Below are 19,166 nucleotides of genomic sequence, written 5' to 3' on the forward strand. Positions count from 1 at the left end.
CTGCTCATTTAACTATAAAGCAATTTTGGAAAAAGATCAGACCATCTGAAAAGTAATAATTCTCTCCACTCTATCAGAAAAAATGGGCAATGTGCAGGTAAATCACTTCTTAGCGAAAGTTTTAGGTTCAGACATCACGGACACTAAGAGGTAAGAAGTAACTATACTCTGAAGTGGTTTAATTACTATATACAATAACATGAGTAAATGGATTATTTACCGTAGGAATTGTTTATCAACATGAAGCAAGCTTTTGATACTGTTATGAGCTATTTCTCAAATTTAGGTCAATGAATTCTGGGTTGGGGTAGTTTTCTGGCTCCACAGTTACCTTAGAAAAAAAAAAATTGGATAGTTTCTGGTAAGTTAATGTCATAGGCGATATTACCGGTGTTCCCAAAGAACTTTTGCTTAGATCCCTGCCATACCTCTCAGCCTGCAGACATTGAAAATAGAACAAAGCCCTTAAACAGTAGGTACAAACGGCTAAATATCTGGGCATCCAAATTAGCATAAAATTTGAATACCAAACAGCATGCAACTCTTCCTGCTTCCAGTAGGAATGTGGGATGCTAATCAGAAACGCATTTAAAAATCAGAGTGATAAAAAAATGATAGAAAAATATAAGCACGTTTTCAAAGACGATGTAAACTTCTTAAACCAACTGCACTGCCACACAAAGTTATTTATTTTTGCTCTGAAAAAAGAAGATGCAAGAAGTGTGTACTATTTCTTTAAATTACTGATGCCACTAATATGATGTTTTTCTGGGTACTAGACAGCTTCAAAACTCATAAGTGATGAGGAAGATTCAGAAAAGTGTGGGAGGGGGTAAAAATCAAGACAAAGTAAAACTTTTTTTTTTTTTAAATGCAATGGGGATACTAACAGGTGCTTTTGTTTTTCTTGTTCACCCTTCTCTTTTTCTTTGTTCAGTTTTGAGAAACGTAGGCACTGCAATGAAAAAGAACAAGGGGAGTGGAAGGGTCTGCTTAAGATGGTATGAAAAGAAAAATCAGTGTGCTTTTTCCCATGCTTGCATAGGGAAATAACTGTGCAAAAATCTTAGGCATGTTCCATTAACAAGTTTATTACAATATTCTGTTTCATTTACATGCTTTGTAAGTTTTTTTTTTCTGATAAACAAGGTACCCTTAGTAATTTTGTGTCTGGTTTGCATGTCACTAGAAGACAATTTGATAAAGAAAAATGTCTTGTAGAAAGCGTTCACTGAAAACAATCAAGTGTTCTCAACTGGGAGAGTTACATAGCTAAAAAAAAAATCAAATAGCGTTTGCTAATAGCACAGGCTGTATCATGCATCTTAGCATGACTAACCTTTCTTTTTGGTTAACTTTAGCCTGTCTTTGTAGCTATCAACTTAGAACGTACGTTATTAGGAAGCAAAAACTTCAATATTTGAAGATGTACAGTGGATATAAAAAGTGCACACACCCCTTTTAAAATGCCAGGTTTTTGTGATATAAAAACGAGACCACAATAAATCATTTCAAAACTTTTCCCACCTTTAATGTGACCTATAACCTGCACAATTCAATTGAAAAACAAATCTGTTAGGGGGAAAAAATATAAAAAATAAAAAACGTACAATAAGCTGGTTGCAGAAGGTGCTTCAACAAAGTATTGGTTGAAGGGTGCGCACACTTATGCAACCAGCTTATTGTACTTATTTTTTACATTAAAAAATGTTGAGTGTAAATAGCTGTGCTACAGGAGACACCTGGGAAAGAACTGAACATGTGGATCTGATAAAGAAAGGTTTTCAGGATGGTTATTCAGTGGAATATTTGGGGCAAAGGAAAAGACGACGACTTGTATTAACTGCAAGAGGAGCTCCAATAATGATAGAAGAAGAAAAGAGAGCGAGATAATGGAAGATGCATAGTACTAAGAGGCTACTGGCTAGGGAGGAGGATTACAATGGCATACATTTACACGCCCCTAAAACTGCTCTAATGAAGCTTAAGAAAATTCTGGGAGAAATAATCAGCTTTCATCAAGGAATATTACTAATACCGGGGGGGAACTGGAATTTGGTTTGCCGCAGTGAAGATGTGTCTGGGGGACCCAGAAGGGAAAAATACAACAAGGAAGAGTAGATTTTTGAAAACATTTATGAAAATGTTTGGCATGGAAGATGTGAATCCAGTACTAGAAGTTCGGAGTGAATTCAAATATTACTCACGAGATACAAAAACTGGTCTAGGCTAGATAGATTTTACATCTCACAGGAACATGTGCATTTAATTGACGGTCTTGAAATGCACCCAATAACTATTTCAGATCATGCGCCAATAATAACTAAAATAAAACCACAAGATAATGAAATGAAAATAAAGCACTTGGGCTTTCCCAACTACAGGTTGAAAAGAAAACTTAAGGAATGGGTTGTGGAATTAATTCAGGATCTACTACAGATAGATTTATCTTCTGAAAACATAGCCAAGGAGTGGGATAAAATTAAAAAGTGGAGTTTAAAACTAGGTTGGAAATAAAAAAGGGAGATCTGGCTAAAGAGTAACCAGAATTATTTAGAGGGATTGACAAATGTTAAAATATTGCAAAATAGGGGGAATCTCTCAGAAGAAATGGAGCAACTGCAGAATGCTAAACAGAAAATATGGGATTACCTCGATAAGATGCATGAATTTAGAACGATTGCTGTTAAGCAACTGTTTTTTTTTTTTTTGATAATTCTAGAGCACAAAAACTTCTAGCACAACAACTCAGGCAACAAAAAAAAGTGGAAAGGGCAGCCGCCAAGCTTAGGGAGCCTATAACAAGGAAGATAAGAGACCATGTAGAAGTACTAGAAATATTTTGGAAATTTTATGAAAATCTGTATAAAGCAGAGAAATATGGAAATCAAGAAAAGGTACAAATGGAAGCGTTTATGGAAGAAGTAAATATGCCAAAGCGAGATTTAGATGAGGCTCAATTACTACCGGTTAGGATAGGAAGGGATGAGATAAAAATGGCTATGTATAACCAATCTACAGGAAAGTCCAAAGGAACGGATGGTATTCCTGTGGAAGTTTGGAGGGAAAAAAAAATGAAAGATCTGGAAGGTTTTGTTTAACAGTATGTTAAGAGGAGGAGAAGTACCAGCATCCGGGAAGAAGGCAGTGGTAGCAATAATACTTAAAAATCCATCGGATCCAGCTTTGTACAGCCCCATTTCAATACTAAACCATGATTATAAAGTGTTTATATCTACAAAGACTAAAAGAATGGCAAAAGTGATACCAAAATTGATAGATATGGATCAGTGTGGTTTTGTGGAGGAGAAGCAAACATTTGACAATATTAACAGAACATTGATGATCCAGAAGGAAGCAGAATGAAAGGAAGTGCCACTTTTATTGGTGGGTCTTGATGCAGAGAAAGCATTTGACAGAGTAGACTGGGACTTCATGAGCAGGGCAATGGAAGCATTTGCTTTCCCAGATACAATTATAAGCTTGATTAGAAGAATATAGGAGGGATCGGAGGTACGAATTAAAGTGGGTGGGGTCCTCTCAGATAATTTCTTGAGTAGAGGAACCATGCAGGGTTGTCCACTTTCCCCTTTGTTGTCTGCATTACATTTAGAACCATTGGAAAAACTAAGGGACTCAGATTCAAGGATACAACTGGTATGGTAGTCAGGAAAAGCTGGCTCTATTTGCTGATGATATTTTATACATGACAAAGCCAGACAGGGACATTACAGTGTTGTGGAACATTTTAGGACGGTTTCAAATCTTCTTAGGATACAAAATTAATGAAGATAAAACAAAGGCAATTGTGGTAAATTATGTACCCACACACGAATTGGTCCAACAACATTCATATTTATGAGGACATGATAAAATGAAGTATTTAGGAGTATGGATTAGAAAGGACTGTGGTGGCAGCTAAGGATATGTGGAAGAGACTAAACGGAATGTTTTTAGTTCTTTTAGTCATACACAGGTCAGGCATACTTTTATCAACCGGAGAAGATGTGGACAGCAATTAAAAAAAAAATCCTTCAACTTCTTTTTTTTTTATTATCTGGGAAGGGAAGACAATAAGGGTCAAGTGGGACAAGCGAATTCTACCAATAGAACGAGGTGGACTAGGATTACCTAATTTGAGGGGGTACTTTAGAGCAACACAGTTAGGGCGGTTATACATAGCACAGGCAGAAAAACTATAATTTAAGGTGGAAAGGGATGATGATGACGCAGGGAGGAAGTTCAAGAAATAAGGAAAGACTGGAATTTTGGATCCAGACTCTTAAAAGAGAACAACCAAAATCATACAGAGTATTACATTCATAAAACAGCAGGGAGTATTCCAAGAACCAAAGCAGCACGAGAATTGAGACAAGAGATTTTGCAGATAGGGTTGACTGTCGTCAGGAATACAGATAAATTCAGCCCCCTCTTGTGTGTTATTGGAGAAAAGGAATTCATAAAGCATATAAAACAGTGCATGATAATTATAAGAATCAATCAGAGGAGCTTAGAAAGGATTGAGAAGAGAGAGTGGATAAACCAAGTCACAGAGAGACAATGGGGGGATACATGTCTATCTCCCAAATATGCAACAAAGTCTAGAAGATTTAGGATCTTTGCCTGGAAGTGTTTACATAGGTATTTTTATGCCTAAATTAGACTCCCAAGAATCTTTCCTCAGGTAGACGGCAAATGTTGGAGGTGTGACTGCCAAGAAAGAGGTAGCTGGGAACATTTTTTGGAAGTGTGATGAGCAGTCAGACTTTTGGGATTCCCTGCAGACTGCTCTGCCGGAGATGCTGGGTAAGCAGATTAGACTGACTGGGGAGATTATTATTTTGAGTTATGCTACAGAATCGGAATTGCCTAGTCATAGTAAAAGCCATGCTGAGACTAACTATGGTGGCACCCAAAAAAGCAATTACTAGAAAATGGAAATTAAAGTCTAGATCAACTTTACTAGAAGTATTGAATACAGTAACGGAGATAAAACAACTGGAATTGGGATCTTTTCTCCCCGCAGTAGAGTGACAAAGACATGCAGGTAGGTGAGTGTGTGAATGGGCGTGCCCTCGTTGAAGGTTGGGCATCAGGCTGGCAACTCAGCACTGTAAAAATCCGTCAGTCATGAGTGGACCGGAATTCCGCTGTGGCAACCCATAACCAGGAAAAGCCGAAAGTCTTAGAAAAGGGAAAGAGCAAACTACATAGGAAAAAGTGGGAACAATATATGCAGAGCAGGTACAAGGTTTAAGAGGCAGGATTTGAATGAGCTATATAATGTTAAACTGATAATGACTGGATGGTTTATAAGTAATGTAGAACATTTACAACAATTGTTTCAATGGTGTCTGATGTAAACTGTAACTAAAGTGATATTTTGTTTTTCATTTATATAAATGTAAGATAGCCTTTGCCGTATGTGTAAATTTAATAAAGATGTTCTGGGGGGAAAAAAGGGACATGCCTCCAAAAAACAGGTACATCATGTGAAGGGGGTAAATCAGGCATGAAACTAGGAATGTTCCTCCAAAATAGGGACAGTTCAGAAATCTGAACACTGCTGTTCCCTTTTTTCTTAAATTTTCCCTTAGACCTCCTTTCCCTTGATTTGACAATATATGCGGAGCACAGTTTCAAAACTCTGTCGAGTCACTAAATCTGTGGGGAAAAATATCAAAACTGATATTAAATTTCCTAGGGAACAGGATATCCCAAAATTATATGAATCAATGTGATGAAATCAAATCAATCATCATGATCTCTCAGCACCCCCTACCAAAATACCTGTAAAAGCATTAACAGACTTTACTCATCATCCTCCTCCTTTCGGCTGTTCCCATTAGGGGTCGCCACAGCAGATAATCTCTTTCCATTTCTTCCTATCTTCTGCATCTTGCTCTTTCACACCAACCGCCTGCATGTCCTCACTCACCACATCCATAAACCTTATCTTAGGCCTTCCTCTTTTTCCTCTTACCTGGCAGCTCCATCCTTTTCCCAATATACCCAGCGTCCCTCCTCAGCACATGTACAAACCAACACAATCTCGCCTCTCTTGCTTTGTCTCCAAACTGTCCAACCTGAGCTGGCCCTCTAATATACTGATTCCTAATCCTTCCACCCTCATCACACCCAGTGCAAATCTTAACATCTTTAACTCTGCCACATCCAGCTCTGACTCCTGCCTTTTCGTCAATGCTACCGTCTCCAACCCATATAACATAGCTGGTCTCATTACCCTCTTGTAGACCTTCCCTTTCACTCTTACTGGTACCCGTCTGTCACAAAATCACTCCTGACACTCTTCTTCACCCACTCCATCCTGCCTGTACTCTCTTCATCACCTCTCTTCCACACTCACCATTCCTCTGAACTGTTGATCCCAAGTACTTAAACTCATCCACCTTCGCCAACTCTATTCTCTGCATCCTCACCATTCCTCTATCCTCCCTCATTTACACACATATTCGGTCTTAGTCCTGCTGATCTTCATTCTTCTCTCTAAAGCATATCTCCACCTCTCCAGGGTCTCCTCAACCTGGTCCCTACTCTCACTACATATCACAATGTCATCTGCAAACATCATAGTCCACAGGGCTTCCTGTCTGATCTCATTTGTCAACCTGTCCATCACCACTGCAAATAAGAAAGGGCTTTGAGCTGATCCTTGATGTAATCCCACCTCCACCTTAAACATATCTGTCACTTCCACCGCAGTCCTCACTAATGTCACACTACCCTCGTACATATCCTGTGCCACTCTTGCATACTTCTCTGCCACTCCCAACTTCCTCTTACAATACCACAACTCTTCTCTAGGCACCCTGTTATATGCTTTCTAAGTCCACAAAAACACAATGCAACTCCTTCTGACCTTCTCTGTATTTCTCCAACAACACTCTCAGAGCAGACACTGCATCTGTAGTGCTCTTTCCTGGCATGAAACCATACTGCTGATCACTAATCATCACCTCCCTTCTTAAACCTAGCTTCCACTACCCTATCCCATAACTTCAAGCTGTGACTGATCAATTTTATCCCTGTAGTTACGGCAGCTCTGCACATCACCCTTATTCTTAAAGATAGGTACCAAGACACTTTCTCCACTCCTCAGGCATCCTCTGACTTTCCAAAATTTCATTAAACAATCTGGTTAAAAATTCCACTACCATTTCTCCTAAGCACCTCCATGCTTCCACTGGTATGTCATCTGGGCCAACAGCCTTTCCATTCTTCATCCTCTTCATAGCTGTCCTTACTTCCTCCTTGCTAATCTGTTTCACTTCCTGATTCACTATCCCCACATCATCCAACCTTCTCTCACTCTCATTCTCTTCATTCATCAGCCCTTCAAAGTACTCTTTCCATCTACTCAACACACTCTCCTCACTTGTGAATATGTTTCCCTCACTATTCTTCATCACCCTTACCTGCTGCACATCTTTCCCAGCTCTGTCCCTCTGTCTAGCCAATTGGTACAGGTCCTTTTCTCCCTCTTTAGTGTCCAATCTCTCATACAACTCTCCATATGCCTTATCCTTGGCCTTCGCCACCTCTCCCTTTGCCATGCACCTCATCTCCTTATACTAGTGTCTACTTTCTTCATCTCTGACAATCCCACTTCTTTGTCAGCCTCTTCTTCTGTATACTCTCCTGTACTTCCTCATTCCACCCCCAGGTCTCCTTGTCCTCCTTCCTCTGTCCAGATGTCACACCAAGCACCTCTCTAGCAGTCTCCCTTACTATCTCTGCTGTAGTTACCCAGATATTCGGTAACTCTTCACTGCCTCCCAGTGCCTGTCTTAACTCTTCCCTGAACTCCACCTCACAATCACCCTTTAACTTCCACCATTTAATCCTTGGCACTGCTTTCACACTCCTCCTCTTCTTGATCACGGTCATCCTACAGACCACCATTCTATGCTGCTTAACTACACTTTCCCGTCACCACTTTACAATCTCCAATCTCCTTCAGACTGGCCCTCCTACATAGGATATAATCCACCTGCGTGCATCTTCCTCCACTCTTGTACGTCACCCTATGCTCCTCCCTCTTCTTAAAATACATATTCACCACAGCCATGTCCACCCTTTTCGCAAAATCCACAATCAGCTGACCTTCTGCATTCCTCTCCTTAACACCATACCTACCCATCACTTCCTCATCCCCTCTGTTCACTTCACCAACATGCCCATTGAAGTCCGCTCCAGTCACTAGTGTCTCAACTTTGGGTACACTCAACACCACTTCATCCAACTCACTCCAAAATTTCTTTCTCATCCATCGCACACCCAACTTGTGGAGCATATGCACTAACATTCATCATTACACCATCAATTTCAAGCTTCATAAACATCACTCTCAGACACTCTCTTCACCTCCAAAACACTCTTGGCATACTGTTCCTTTAGGATAACCCCTACCCCATTTCTCCTGCCATCCACACCATGACAGAACAATCTGAACCTGCTTCCTATACACCTGGCCTTACTTACCTTCCATCTGGTGTCTTGCACGCACAATATATCAACCTTCCTTCTCTCCATCATATCAGCTAGCTCTCTCCCTATACTAGTCATACTGCCAACATTCAAAGTTCCTACCCTCACTACTACACTCCTAACCTTCCTCCTCTCTTCCTGACTTCGGGCATGCCTCCCCCTCCTCTTGTCCTTCAGTCAACAGTAGCCCAATTACCGCCAGCACCCTGCTGGCTAACAGTACTGGTAGTTAACCCGAGCCTCGACCGATCCGGTACAGAAATATGAAATGTTCTCCGCACAAGTCATTTGGCAGAGGTTTTACACCGGATGCCCTTCCTGACACAACCCTCCCCATTTATCCGAGCTTAGGACCGTCACAAAGAAATGCACTGGCTTGTATATAAACTAAATGGGGAAAGATCCTTGAGCAGATCCTTAAACACCAAATAGGTAAGCCTTACCATTAACCCTACAGTGCCTTCTTGCCATAAAGTGACAGAGCAGTCAATTAAGTCCTTCACTAACTAAAACCTTGTTACTGAATATGAAACATTCAAGCAAGTAATGCATATCAGAAAATGGTTCTCTTACCTAAGCTACCGTACACCCTGCTCATTACCTAATTAAGCTCATTTACATATAACTCACCACTTCAAACAATTGTTAAAATGTTGTTTCATCCTTTTAGCATAGCCTAGAGCACACTACTTGTCTGCTTAGTCAAAATCCAAACTGGTTTCCATTCAGGTTTCTTTTTTCTGTTCAAACTTAAACACATACATTATCCCCCATTCCCACACCCAATGCCCTCAAAAACAGGTACCCTCCTGCTAGGTACAGACAAGAAACCCTTACACTCACAAGGCCACCTGTTTCTCCACTGTTTATGAAAGTAAGACTATTCTTTTACAGTTAACTGAGGGAACTGAACATTAACTTCACGGCACTCTCAAGAATGCCATTACTTTAAATGTTGGAAGCAGTGCTTAAATTGTTTACATTACGCATTTGCCCATTTTTCCATGGATCATTATAGACTGCAGGTCACAGCTGTAAAAGATCTTGTAGCTAGTTCATGCAATTAAAATAAAACTAAGCACAGTTAAGTTTTACCGAGAACACCTTCTGGTCATTATATATTTTTTAAAATGACGTCGCCAATCACCTGCTTAATCAATTTCAGGGTCAGAGAGCTGTAGCCTGTTCCAGTAACCTGTGGATGTGAGAGAGAGAAAGCAATCCTGGGTGGTGTGCCTGTCCACTGCAGAGCACATATACTTACGTATACATCACTCAGCTCAACACAACAAAAACACACACCCCTGTGAGCAATACGGAGAATCACCGACTTATCTGCTGTACATCTTTGGGATGCGGAAGGAAACCAGAACACTCGGCAGAAACCTATAACTGCACAGAGAGGGAATGCAGACTCCACAAAAGTGATGCCCCACACAAGAACTAGTCTGGAGAAAAGACGTTCAATGCAGCAACTAAATACTGCACTGCAGTAACACTTGTTAAATTTTGCTAAATATTTTTACTTTACTTATTCATCCATACCTTTCAACTGTACAGGATTTTCGCCTGAAGATATTTGGTCCGTTCCTCAAAATCTGTGGTTTTCTGGCAAATCATGGAGGATTGATGTCACTAAATAATGACCAAATGACGACATATATTTGAGTTTCAGACTTCATATCCTCCAGAAAAGGCATGGTAACACAAATCCTGTTATTCTAGCAGCTACGTTTATAAGAGCAGTATTTAATATCTGTCCCTATTTTTGGGCCTTTGTCCACCCATTACTTAAGGCTTTGTCCAGATTTCTTGCATTAAGAGGTTGAGAGGTATGTGTCAATCACAATAAGTCAGCTTGTGGAGTAAAGGGTGTCAGGCGTTGGTTAAAGTCTCACTGCAGACGTGGGAGCTCATGTATCAGACTGTGCAGTCACTCAGACTCAACATATCTTTCACTACCTTCAAGCACATATTCTACACGTGTTTTGCAAAGACCACCACCAGAAATATTGTTAACACCTCCACTTTAAAGATGATGGATAAAACATCCATGTCTATACATCCATGTCTATGTATGAATAGGATACAAAAGTTTTTTTACACAAATTCTGCTGGTCAAGCAAGTTTGCTAAAACTGGAGTAGGCATATTTTCAGTCAAGTCAGGCTACTTGTAAGAGTAAGACTGCACAGCACAATGGCATACAACAAAGCCAAAGCTTTAAGAAGCAATTACATTAGCATAAGACAGATATAATCGTAAATCAAAATATTCATGATTACTCACTTGTAACATCTTTGTAAATCAGTAACACATTTTTACATATTAACATGCTGCAGTGAGAAAAAATGTTCATCTCCAACAAAAATTTTACTACTTTGTAAATGCACGTCACTGCCATAAAGATTTCTCACAAGCCACTTCTAACTTGTAAAATTATTGCTGCAGGTCTTAAAACAATCACCTGACCTAACTTCTCTAAATGACAGCTTTCATCATACTTCTGACAATAATAAACCAGTCATTTTCAGTCAACGTTATAATTAATTTTTATATAATATTCTTCAAACCAGTAAAATTACACAACTCTGTTTTTCAACAGTTCTTCCCACCTTGACTATTTGCAGCGACAATGACTTGATTAAACAAAAAATTGTTTCTCATTAGATGAAATTTGGGAATTACTCTCGTAATTTTAAGTGCAATTCCCAGCCATTACTGTTAATTACGATATGCGCATGCAAAATGACAGTATAGTTTATGTACGGAAAATTCAAGAAGGTAGGCTGACAGTACTGGAAACTGTCAACATAATAGAAATGCAGGTTCTGGTGAATGAACTCTTGGCCTGCAACATGAAACTGCATGAAAATCCAATGTATTTTTAATGCTCAGGGATTCTAAACTTGTGATTTTTCTGACATTTTTCCCAAAAAATGAGTGGGAGGAGGGGGTTAGTGTTCCCGAGATCTACTGTGACTTATAAATTAAGTACCAGCTGAAAAAGTACACTACTTGCAAGCAACCTACCTGCTGTGGAAACTGCATCCCTCCCATGCCAGCATGGTTCCACGCTTGTATTCCCATCGAATATCGCTGAGGGGTAGGTGGCCCATAAGACTGCCCATGGTAATACGTTCCCTGCTGCCACTGGGGAGTTGATGGCTGCTGCTGCTGAGAATAAGTGGCCATTCCATACACCTGCTGCCTCTTTATCATTGGCTCCATCTGACTGCCCTACGGGAAAAACAAATATGTAAATTCAACATGAGAAACGACAAAAAAAAAAAAAAACAAACAAAAAAAATATCCACAAGAACTGAAGTCAAGCTGACAGCATGGAAGAATGAGTTGAGGACCATCACCTTCTGGCAGCCACACCAGTGCTAGCTGGGACAGATAAACCATCACACACAACCCCCACCCCCATGGTTTGCCAGTCCCTTACTTGAATTTAGTTGGTAAGAGACAAAAATAGGAAAGCATGTTATGCATATTTGCAGGTTCAACACAAATAAAAATGGGCAAACTGTTGCTAGGGCAAAGTGATGCCCAGATCTCTCATAGAACACATGTACATGACCATGTGCAATCAGGCTGGCATCTTTAAGACAGAGTTTACTGTTATGGGTCTGGAGGCTTTGCAGGCACTCAGGCTTTTTGTAATACAACTAGGAAGAAAAATCATAAATATTCCAAATCCAATCCCCATAAAAAAATATATTAATTTGTCCAAGCAAATAAATGAGCTGGAAGTGCAATTAAAACATCAAGTCAGTCAACTAAAATGTCTTGATGAGCAAGTGAAAAATCTAACAGTTTTCAGCTTTGAAGTACAACTGTGTAACGAAGTACAGTGGTATAAAATCTTACCATAAAAGTAGATGTCCTGTGCTTCACTAGTGCAGTATTCTTAACAGAAGGGATCGCCAGACAAGGATAGCCCAAACAGCTGGCCAGTATATCAAAGCCTTTAGTACTTACAGTCACTGTACATCATAAGTATGCTTCCTGCTCAAAGCGCAGACACAAAGGTGAGGCACAGATGCGCACATTCCGAACTGAAAAGGCCCTAGGAAGAAGAGAATATACTTGGGGACAAAAAAATGTACATCCAGAAGGAGAAAAGGTAGATTAACCCCTTGGCTAGGAGGGCAAGAAAGAACAGGCTAAAGCAGATGGAGGGAGCAAATACTGCAACAGTGAACAGAAGGAAATCTATTGTTATGGTAAGATTTTACACAGCTGTACTATGACCTTCCATATCACTGTTGCAGTATTCTTAACCTATGGGAGAGTACACGAGCTTAGCAGGAAGCCTGAGAAGAGGAAGGCATGAAACAGCCCTCCAGAAACCCATGCAGGGCAACTCTGGCAAAGCCAGCTCTAGACCTGGAAAAAAAATATTCAACTTGTGGTGCTTAGTGACACTATAAAATTAAGAACAAGTAGCAGGCTCAATGATGGAATTAATATCCATGCCGTTGAAAAAAGTCCTAGAAGAGGTAAAAGCTCTTGTAGAATCAACCTTTACAGAGGAGGAGACGCATTTACCATGAAAAGAATAGTTTTATCTAAATATCCAAGCTATTTAAATCCAAGGTGTGAAGAACCTTCTCACTGGCAGACAGCAGAGAAGGAAAAAAGGCACGCAAATGAAATGCCTCATTAAGATGCAACTCTGACTACACTGGGCATAAAAGGATTAGTATGAAAGACGCACGCTCTGTGTGAAAAAAAAAAAAAAAAAAAAAAGGTGGAACAGCCATGAGAGCCTGAAGCTCAGACACTCTTAGCTGAAATGTGGGCCAAATGAAAAAAAAAACTGTCTTCCAAGTACAATGCTGTAAGGAAGCTGAAGGAGCCAGTCAATTTTTTAAGAACAAAACTGAGGTCCCATGACGGCAGAACTGGCTTCCTGAAGGCCCGATATGAAGGATGCCTTAAGAAACTGTTTCACCTCAAATCTAGAGGTCACAGGAGGAGCCAAGGGCAGACAAGCAGAAACTGCTGACAGGAACTTTAACTGAAGAATATGCCAACCAAGCATGGAGCAAATCAAACAAATCACACAACCATAGGAAACTCCAGAGATAAGGGATCCCGGTTTTGAGAGAGGCACCCTTCAGAAAAACTTTTCCATTTAGACAAACATGACTTCTTGGTAGTTGGTGGCATCCTGCAAGACTTAAGCATGTTCAGAAAGTAGGTGTCTAAAAGGGATCAAAACCCCATCACCCACAGAGCCAGTTGGCGAGTGGATGTGAGGATGGATAAAGGTACACCTTTGTCGTGTGTAAGAAGGTCCACCCAGTGAGATAACTTGTGGCGACTGCCCTGGCCAAGTAAGACAGAAGGGGAGAACCAATGCTGTTTGGACCAAGAGTCACTAGCAAGATTTTTGGGGGGCAGGGAGCTTGCCAGACCTTGTGCAAGACCCTTGGAAGCAGAGTAAGGGGAGGGAAGGCATACAGGAACATCCTCTTCCAAGGAACAGGGAGTGTACCTTCCAAGCCAGACAACTTGAGATTCTGGAACAGAAGGACAGGAAGTTGTCTTTTCAGGCAGGAGGCAAAGATCTACCCGAGGAATATCCCACCAATGGACAATGTCCAGGAACATCTCTGTGAAGCATCCATTTGTGAGCTGGACCTGCTGAAAGAGTCTGGCACTAGACTGTGGTCAGAGGGAATGTGAACTGCCTGAAGAGTCACTTGACAATGGACAGCTAGATCTCAGACTTTACGAGCTAGTCTGCAAAGAGAAGACCTTGTGTCCCCTTGCTTGCTGACATACATCACAGTGCTATTCCCTGTGAAAATTTTGATGGGCTTGGAATGAAATATGGAATGAAAGTCTGAAGAGCTAGAAGCATGGCCCTCATCTCTTTTATATTTATGTGGTCTGACCTCTTGATACAGAGGCCAGAAACCTTGAGAGAAGGATGTCCCCCATCTCCTGTCTGAGGCATTTGTAAAACGAGCTTTTGAGTTGGGGCTGAAGCTTGAACCAGTCCCAGGCTGAGAGTGAGTTGATGAATCCACCACTAAAGCTCAAACTTGAGACAAGGGAGAAAAGAGACTGAAGTCCAAGGGGTGGCAATGTTGAAGACATACTGACTTAAGGTACCACTGTAGCTTTCTCATATGAAGCCTGGCCAGAGGAAGCATCAAAATAGTGGAAACCATGAACCAGAGGACCCTGAGAAAGTCACTGGCTGTGACTGACCACAGGAAGAACAGACTAGAAAAAGATAATAAAAGATATGGCCTGGGGGCAGGCAGGGATGTCAGCAAGGGAATGGTCTAGATCCCGCAACCAAACATGATTTTGAGGAGTCGGCGCAGCTGATTTTTGAACGTTTATGGTGAACCCCAGGCTCAAGAACATAGTTAACTGGAGATCGTGAAGCAGAGCCACTGGGAGGAAGCTTGAATGAGCAAGGTCATCCAGATAAGAAAATATCTGAACTCCTCTCAAACTACAAAAAGCATTTACAGGAGTGAGGCATTTGGTGAAGACCTTTGGGGCAGTAGAAAAGGTAAAGCCTAGAACTGAAAATGCAATGAAGAAACAAACAAAGGAGATAGATAGGGGATATGAAAGTAAGCATCCTTGAGATCCAGAGAGACCAGAAAGGCCTGAGGAAGAGGAGGAGGAAATAAGGTTTGAAGAGAACATCTGAAAGGAAAGAATCATAAAGAAAGGTGTTGAGCTGGTAAAGACCCAAAGTTGGTCTCCATGTGTCCTCCTTCCTGGGAACAAGAAACATTCTGGAGTAAAACCCCCTCCCTACCTTGGCCAGGAGTATGGCCTGAATGGTGCCCTGGACCAAAAGAGAATGAAGCACCTCTGGGAAAAAAACGAAGCTGTTCCTGAGGTTGAGGGAGGCCCAAAAAGGGAGGAAGGAATTTCCAAACCATGAAATACCCCTGGTGGACAACAGACCAAACCAAAGAGTCTGCAGTGAATCTCAAACTGTTTGGAAGGGACAAGGAAAGATGAAGGGATAAAGGGACACAAGTTGTCAAATAGAACCCAGCTTGCAAAGAGAGAGGTTTCTGGGAAGAAGGTGTCTTAATAGACTTAGCAGGAGGCATACATCTAGAACCCTTTTCACCCTTGCGTGGAGGACAAGACTGCCTGCGAACAAAAGCAGATTTGGAAGGGTAATTCCTCTGAAACTTTGGAATAGGGGAAACCAAAATATATGGTTTTAATTCCTGCAAGGCTGTGCCCTTACTCTGGAAAGACTCAAGTTCAGCAGCATCAACACCAAAAAAATTATTACCCTAAGGAGCATCCGACAATTTGGAATTGGCATCAACAGGCCAGGAGTAACACCTCATGACAGAAGCAAATGCAGCAGCCCTGGAGGATGCATCAGTAGCATCATAACTTCAAACAGAATGGCAGGCAACTTGAAAGATGGAAACCAACTAGGACAGGACAGAACCTTCCCCCCTTAAGAGTAAGGGAGATCAGCAATTACCCAAGAAAGGACGGCCAACACATACCTAGTCATACAAATCTGGTAGTTAATAGCCCTGAAGGATAAAGTGGCTGCAGTATAAACCTTCTTACCTAGCCTCTCCGTGTATCTACTATCCTTGTTGGAGGGAAGCAGCTTGGTAGAGGGTAAAGGGCATTTAGACCAGAATTTATATTCATAAGACACCTTGTAAAATCTGTCAGGTTTCTAGGAAGCTAGGGGCAGGGAATCAGACGCCATAGTAGTCTAGGAGGGTAGCCAGAAAGTACAGTTGTGTACACTTGCCATAAATGTAGAGGTTAGAATGTATTCACTGTTGCAGTCATCACATTTGGGATTATCTGCTTGCAGGTAGCATTCAGTCGGCCGGATTATCAAAGTCTTGGGTCCTGTGCCGGTTGCGGTCATCTTCCATGACGTCAGGTAGTCAGGGGTATAAATTTTGCAGCCAACACCATTACATCAGTTTTTCTTGCCCCAAATGTCAGGTGCCCCCATAATGGGAAGCAATTATATACAAGGTTACACCTCCAACAAAAAAGCAAATACACCAAAAAGATTTAAGCATAGTAAAACAAGAATAAAAAGGTATAGTCAATAGAACTCAGGGGGCTGGAGGGAGGGTAACCAAGACTGCAAAACAGTGAATACACTCGAACATCTACATTTATGGTAAGTGTACACAACTGTACTATGTTCTTCGTGTTTCACTGTTGCAGTCATCACATTTGGGTAGATTCCCAAAGCTAAGGATGGGAGGAGGCAATTAGATAGCATTAGGACTAGCTACAAGGCCCTGCAAGACTGCAGTGGCAAAGCCAGCTCAGGATTTAGAAAAAAATTGGCAACTGGTAATGCTTGGTGAAAGTATGTACAGAACTCCATGTAGCAGCTTCTAGGATGTCCCTGGTAGGGACACCTCTGAGAAAGGCTGTAGAGGTAGATGCAGCCCTTGTTAATGTTGTCTTATCCCCTGTGGGGTAGGTTTTCCATGGTGCTTATAGCAGAAATGAATGCAATGGCCCATCCACTTACAAATGGTTTGCTTTGAAATGGCCTTCCCCTCTGCCCCTGCAGCAAATGCAACCAGAAGCTGTTCAGATTTCCTGAGAGGCTTAGTCCTGTACAAGTAAAATGCAAGTTCTCTGTGCACGTCCAAGGAGTGCAGTATCCGTTCCCCTTTGTTCTGTGGATTAGAAAAGAAGGTTGGCAAATTAATGGACTGATTAAAGGCCACACTGGATACTACCTTGGGCATAAAGGAGGGATTGATCTTGAGGGACACCCTGTCTGCATGAAAGATGATGAAAGGCTCAACTGCCATGAGGGCCTGTAATTCAGACACCCTTCTTGCTGAAGTGATGGCTAGAAGGAAGGCTGTTTTCCAAGAAAGGAATTTCAACTCTGCATTTGCAGCTGGCTCAAAGGGAGGTCCAATACAAAGTTAAGGTCCCAGGCTGGAGTAGGGGCGCTCCTGGGTGGTCTTAAGTTTTTGGCTCCTCTGAGGAATTGCTTCAGCAGTGGATGAGAGAAGAGGGGTGGCTCGGTATTGTAATGTGCTGAAATGGCCGAGGCATGAATTTTGATGGAAGAAAAGGAAAGGCCCTTGTGGAGCATCTCAGTTAAGTATTGAAGAATCTGTGGTAAATTGGGCACTGCTGTGCCCATCCCCTGAGTTTGGCTCCAGGAACAAAATCTTTCCCATTTTTCAGCATAGGATTTTCTAGTACTAGGCCTCCTTGCTTCCAAAATGACATCCATCACTTGCTTACTGAGGGATGGTAAAGTACAGTTTTGTACCTACCATAAATGTAGATGTTAGAGTGTATACCCTGCTGCAGTCATCACACTTGGGTTATCCTGTCGTCAGGCAGTCCCACAGTCGGCCTGAATTCCAAAGTCTTGGTCCGGCGTTGGTTGCTGTCGCTTCTTCCCAGACATCAGTGCGCCAGGGGTATATAAAAGAGGCATCTGACACCATTTTCTTCAGTTTTTCTTGCCCCAGATGTCCGGTGCCCCCCCAAAAGGTGGTCAGTAGATAGTACCAATAATAAAGTTTAGCACAAACAAAACATCCCTCCAGCTATAAGCAAATACACCACAGAGGTTGCATCAGATTTTAAGGTATTGAAAGGCTTTAGTTAGGTCAGCGGGGATGGAGGGAGGGTAACCTGGACTGCAGCAGGGTATACACTCTAACATCTACATTTATGGTAGGTACAAAACTGTACTATGTTCATCGTGTTACCCTGCTGCAGTCATCACACTTGGGTTGAATCCCAAAGCTAAGGATGGGAGGTGGAGTCAAACAGGGTTAGAGGAGGCTAGAAGGCCCTGCAAAACTGCAGTGGTGATGCCAGCTCTAGACTGAGTAAAGCGGTAAGTGATAGTGTTTGGTGAAGGTGTGTACTGAACTCCAAGTTGCAGCTTCCAGAATATCCTTGGTTGGCACCCCCCTGAGGAAGGCTGTAGATGTAGCTGCTGCCCTGGTGGAGTGGGGCCTTATGCTAGCAGGAACTGGTTTTCCATGATGGGTGTAGCAAAAACGTATGCAATGTCTATCCATTTGGAAATGGTCTGTTTTGAGATAGCCTTTCCTTGTGATGCTGTAGCATAGGATACAAAAAGCTGGTCAGATTTTCTGAAAGCCTTAGTTTTATCCAAGTAGTAACATAGTTGCCTGTGAATGTCCAAGGAGTGTAGGAGTCTTTCTCCTTTGTTCTGTGGATTTGGGAAGAAGGTGGGTAAATGGATGGTTTGATTTAGAGCCAAACTGGATACCACCTTTGGCATAAAGGAGGGGTTATTTCATAGAGAAACTCCGTCTTGATGAAAAATGAGCAAAGGCTCTACTGCCATTAGTGCCTGTAGCTCTGAGACTCTTCTGGCTGAAGTAATTGTTAGCAGCAGGGCAGTCTTCCATGATATAAACTTTAAATCAGCTGAGAAAGCTGGCAGCGTAAGTTTTTCCAGAACAAAGCTGAGGTCCCAAGTTGGTGTTGGTGCTGTCCTGGGAGGCCTAATGTTTTTGGCCCCTCTGAGGTACTGCCTTAGAAGTGGATATGAAAATAAGGGAGGATCCTTGTAGTGAGCTGAAATAGCTGAGGCGTGGATTTTAATAGATGAAAAAGAAAGTCCTTTGTGTAACATCTCAGTTAAATATT

General features: G+C 41.6%; 1 protein-coding gene across 7 annotated transcripts in view; it reads right to left on the minus strand.

Moving 5' to 3' along the window:
• The window catches only part of ARID1B (AT-rich interaction domain 1B), a 1,953,609-nt gene that overhangs the window by 1,612,607 nt on the left and 321,836 nt on the right, over window positions 1-19,166 (minus strand). For all 7 annotated transcript variants that reach the window (XM_044063533.1, XM_044063501.1, XM_044063506.1 and 4 more), the window contains exon 2: window positions 11,541-11,747. In XM_044063533.1, the coding sequence (XP_043919468.1) occupies window positions 11,541-11,747 (207 nt within the window). The remainder of the gene's footprint in view (window positions 1-11,540; window positions 11,748-19,166) is intronic.

Source organism: Protopterus annectens, chromosome 1.part0, assembly GCF_019279795.1.
Source record: "Protopterus annectens isolate FY-2018-M chromosome 1.part0, PAN1.0, whole genome shotgun sequence".
Lineage (NCBI taxonomy): Eukaryota > Metazoa > Chordata > Ceratodontiformes > Protopteridae > Protopterus > Protopterus annectens.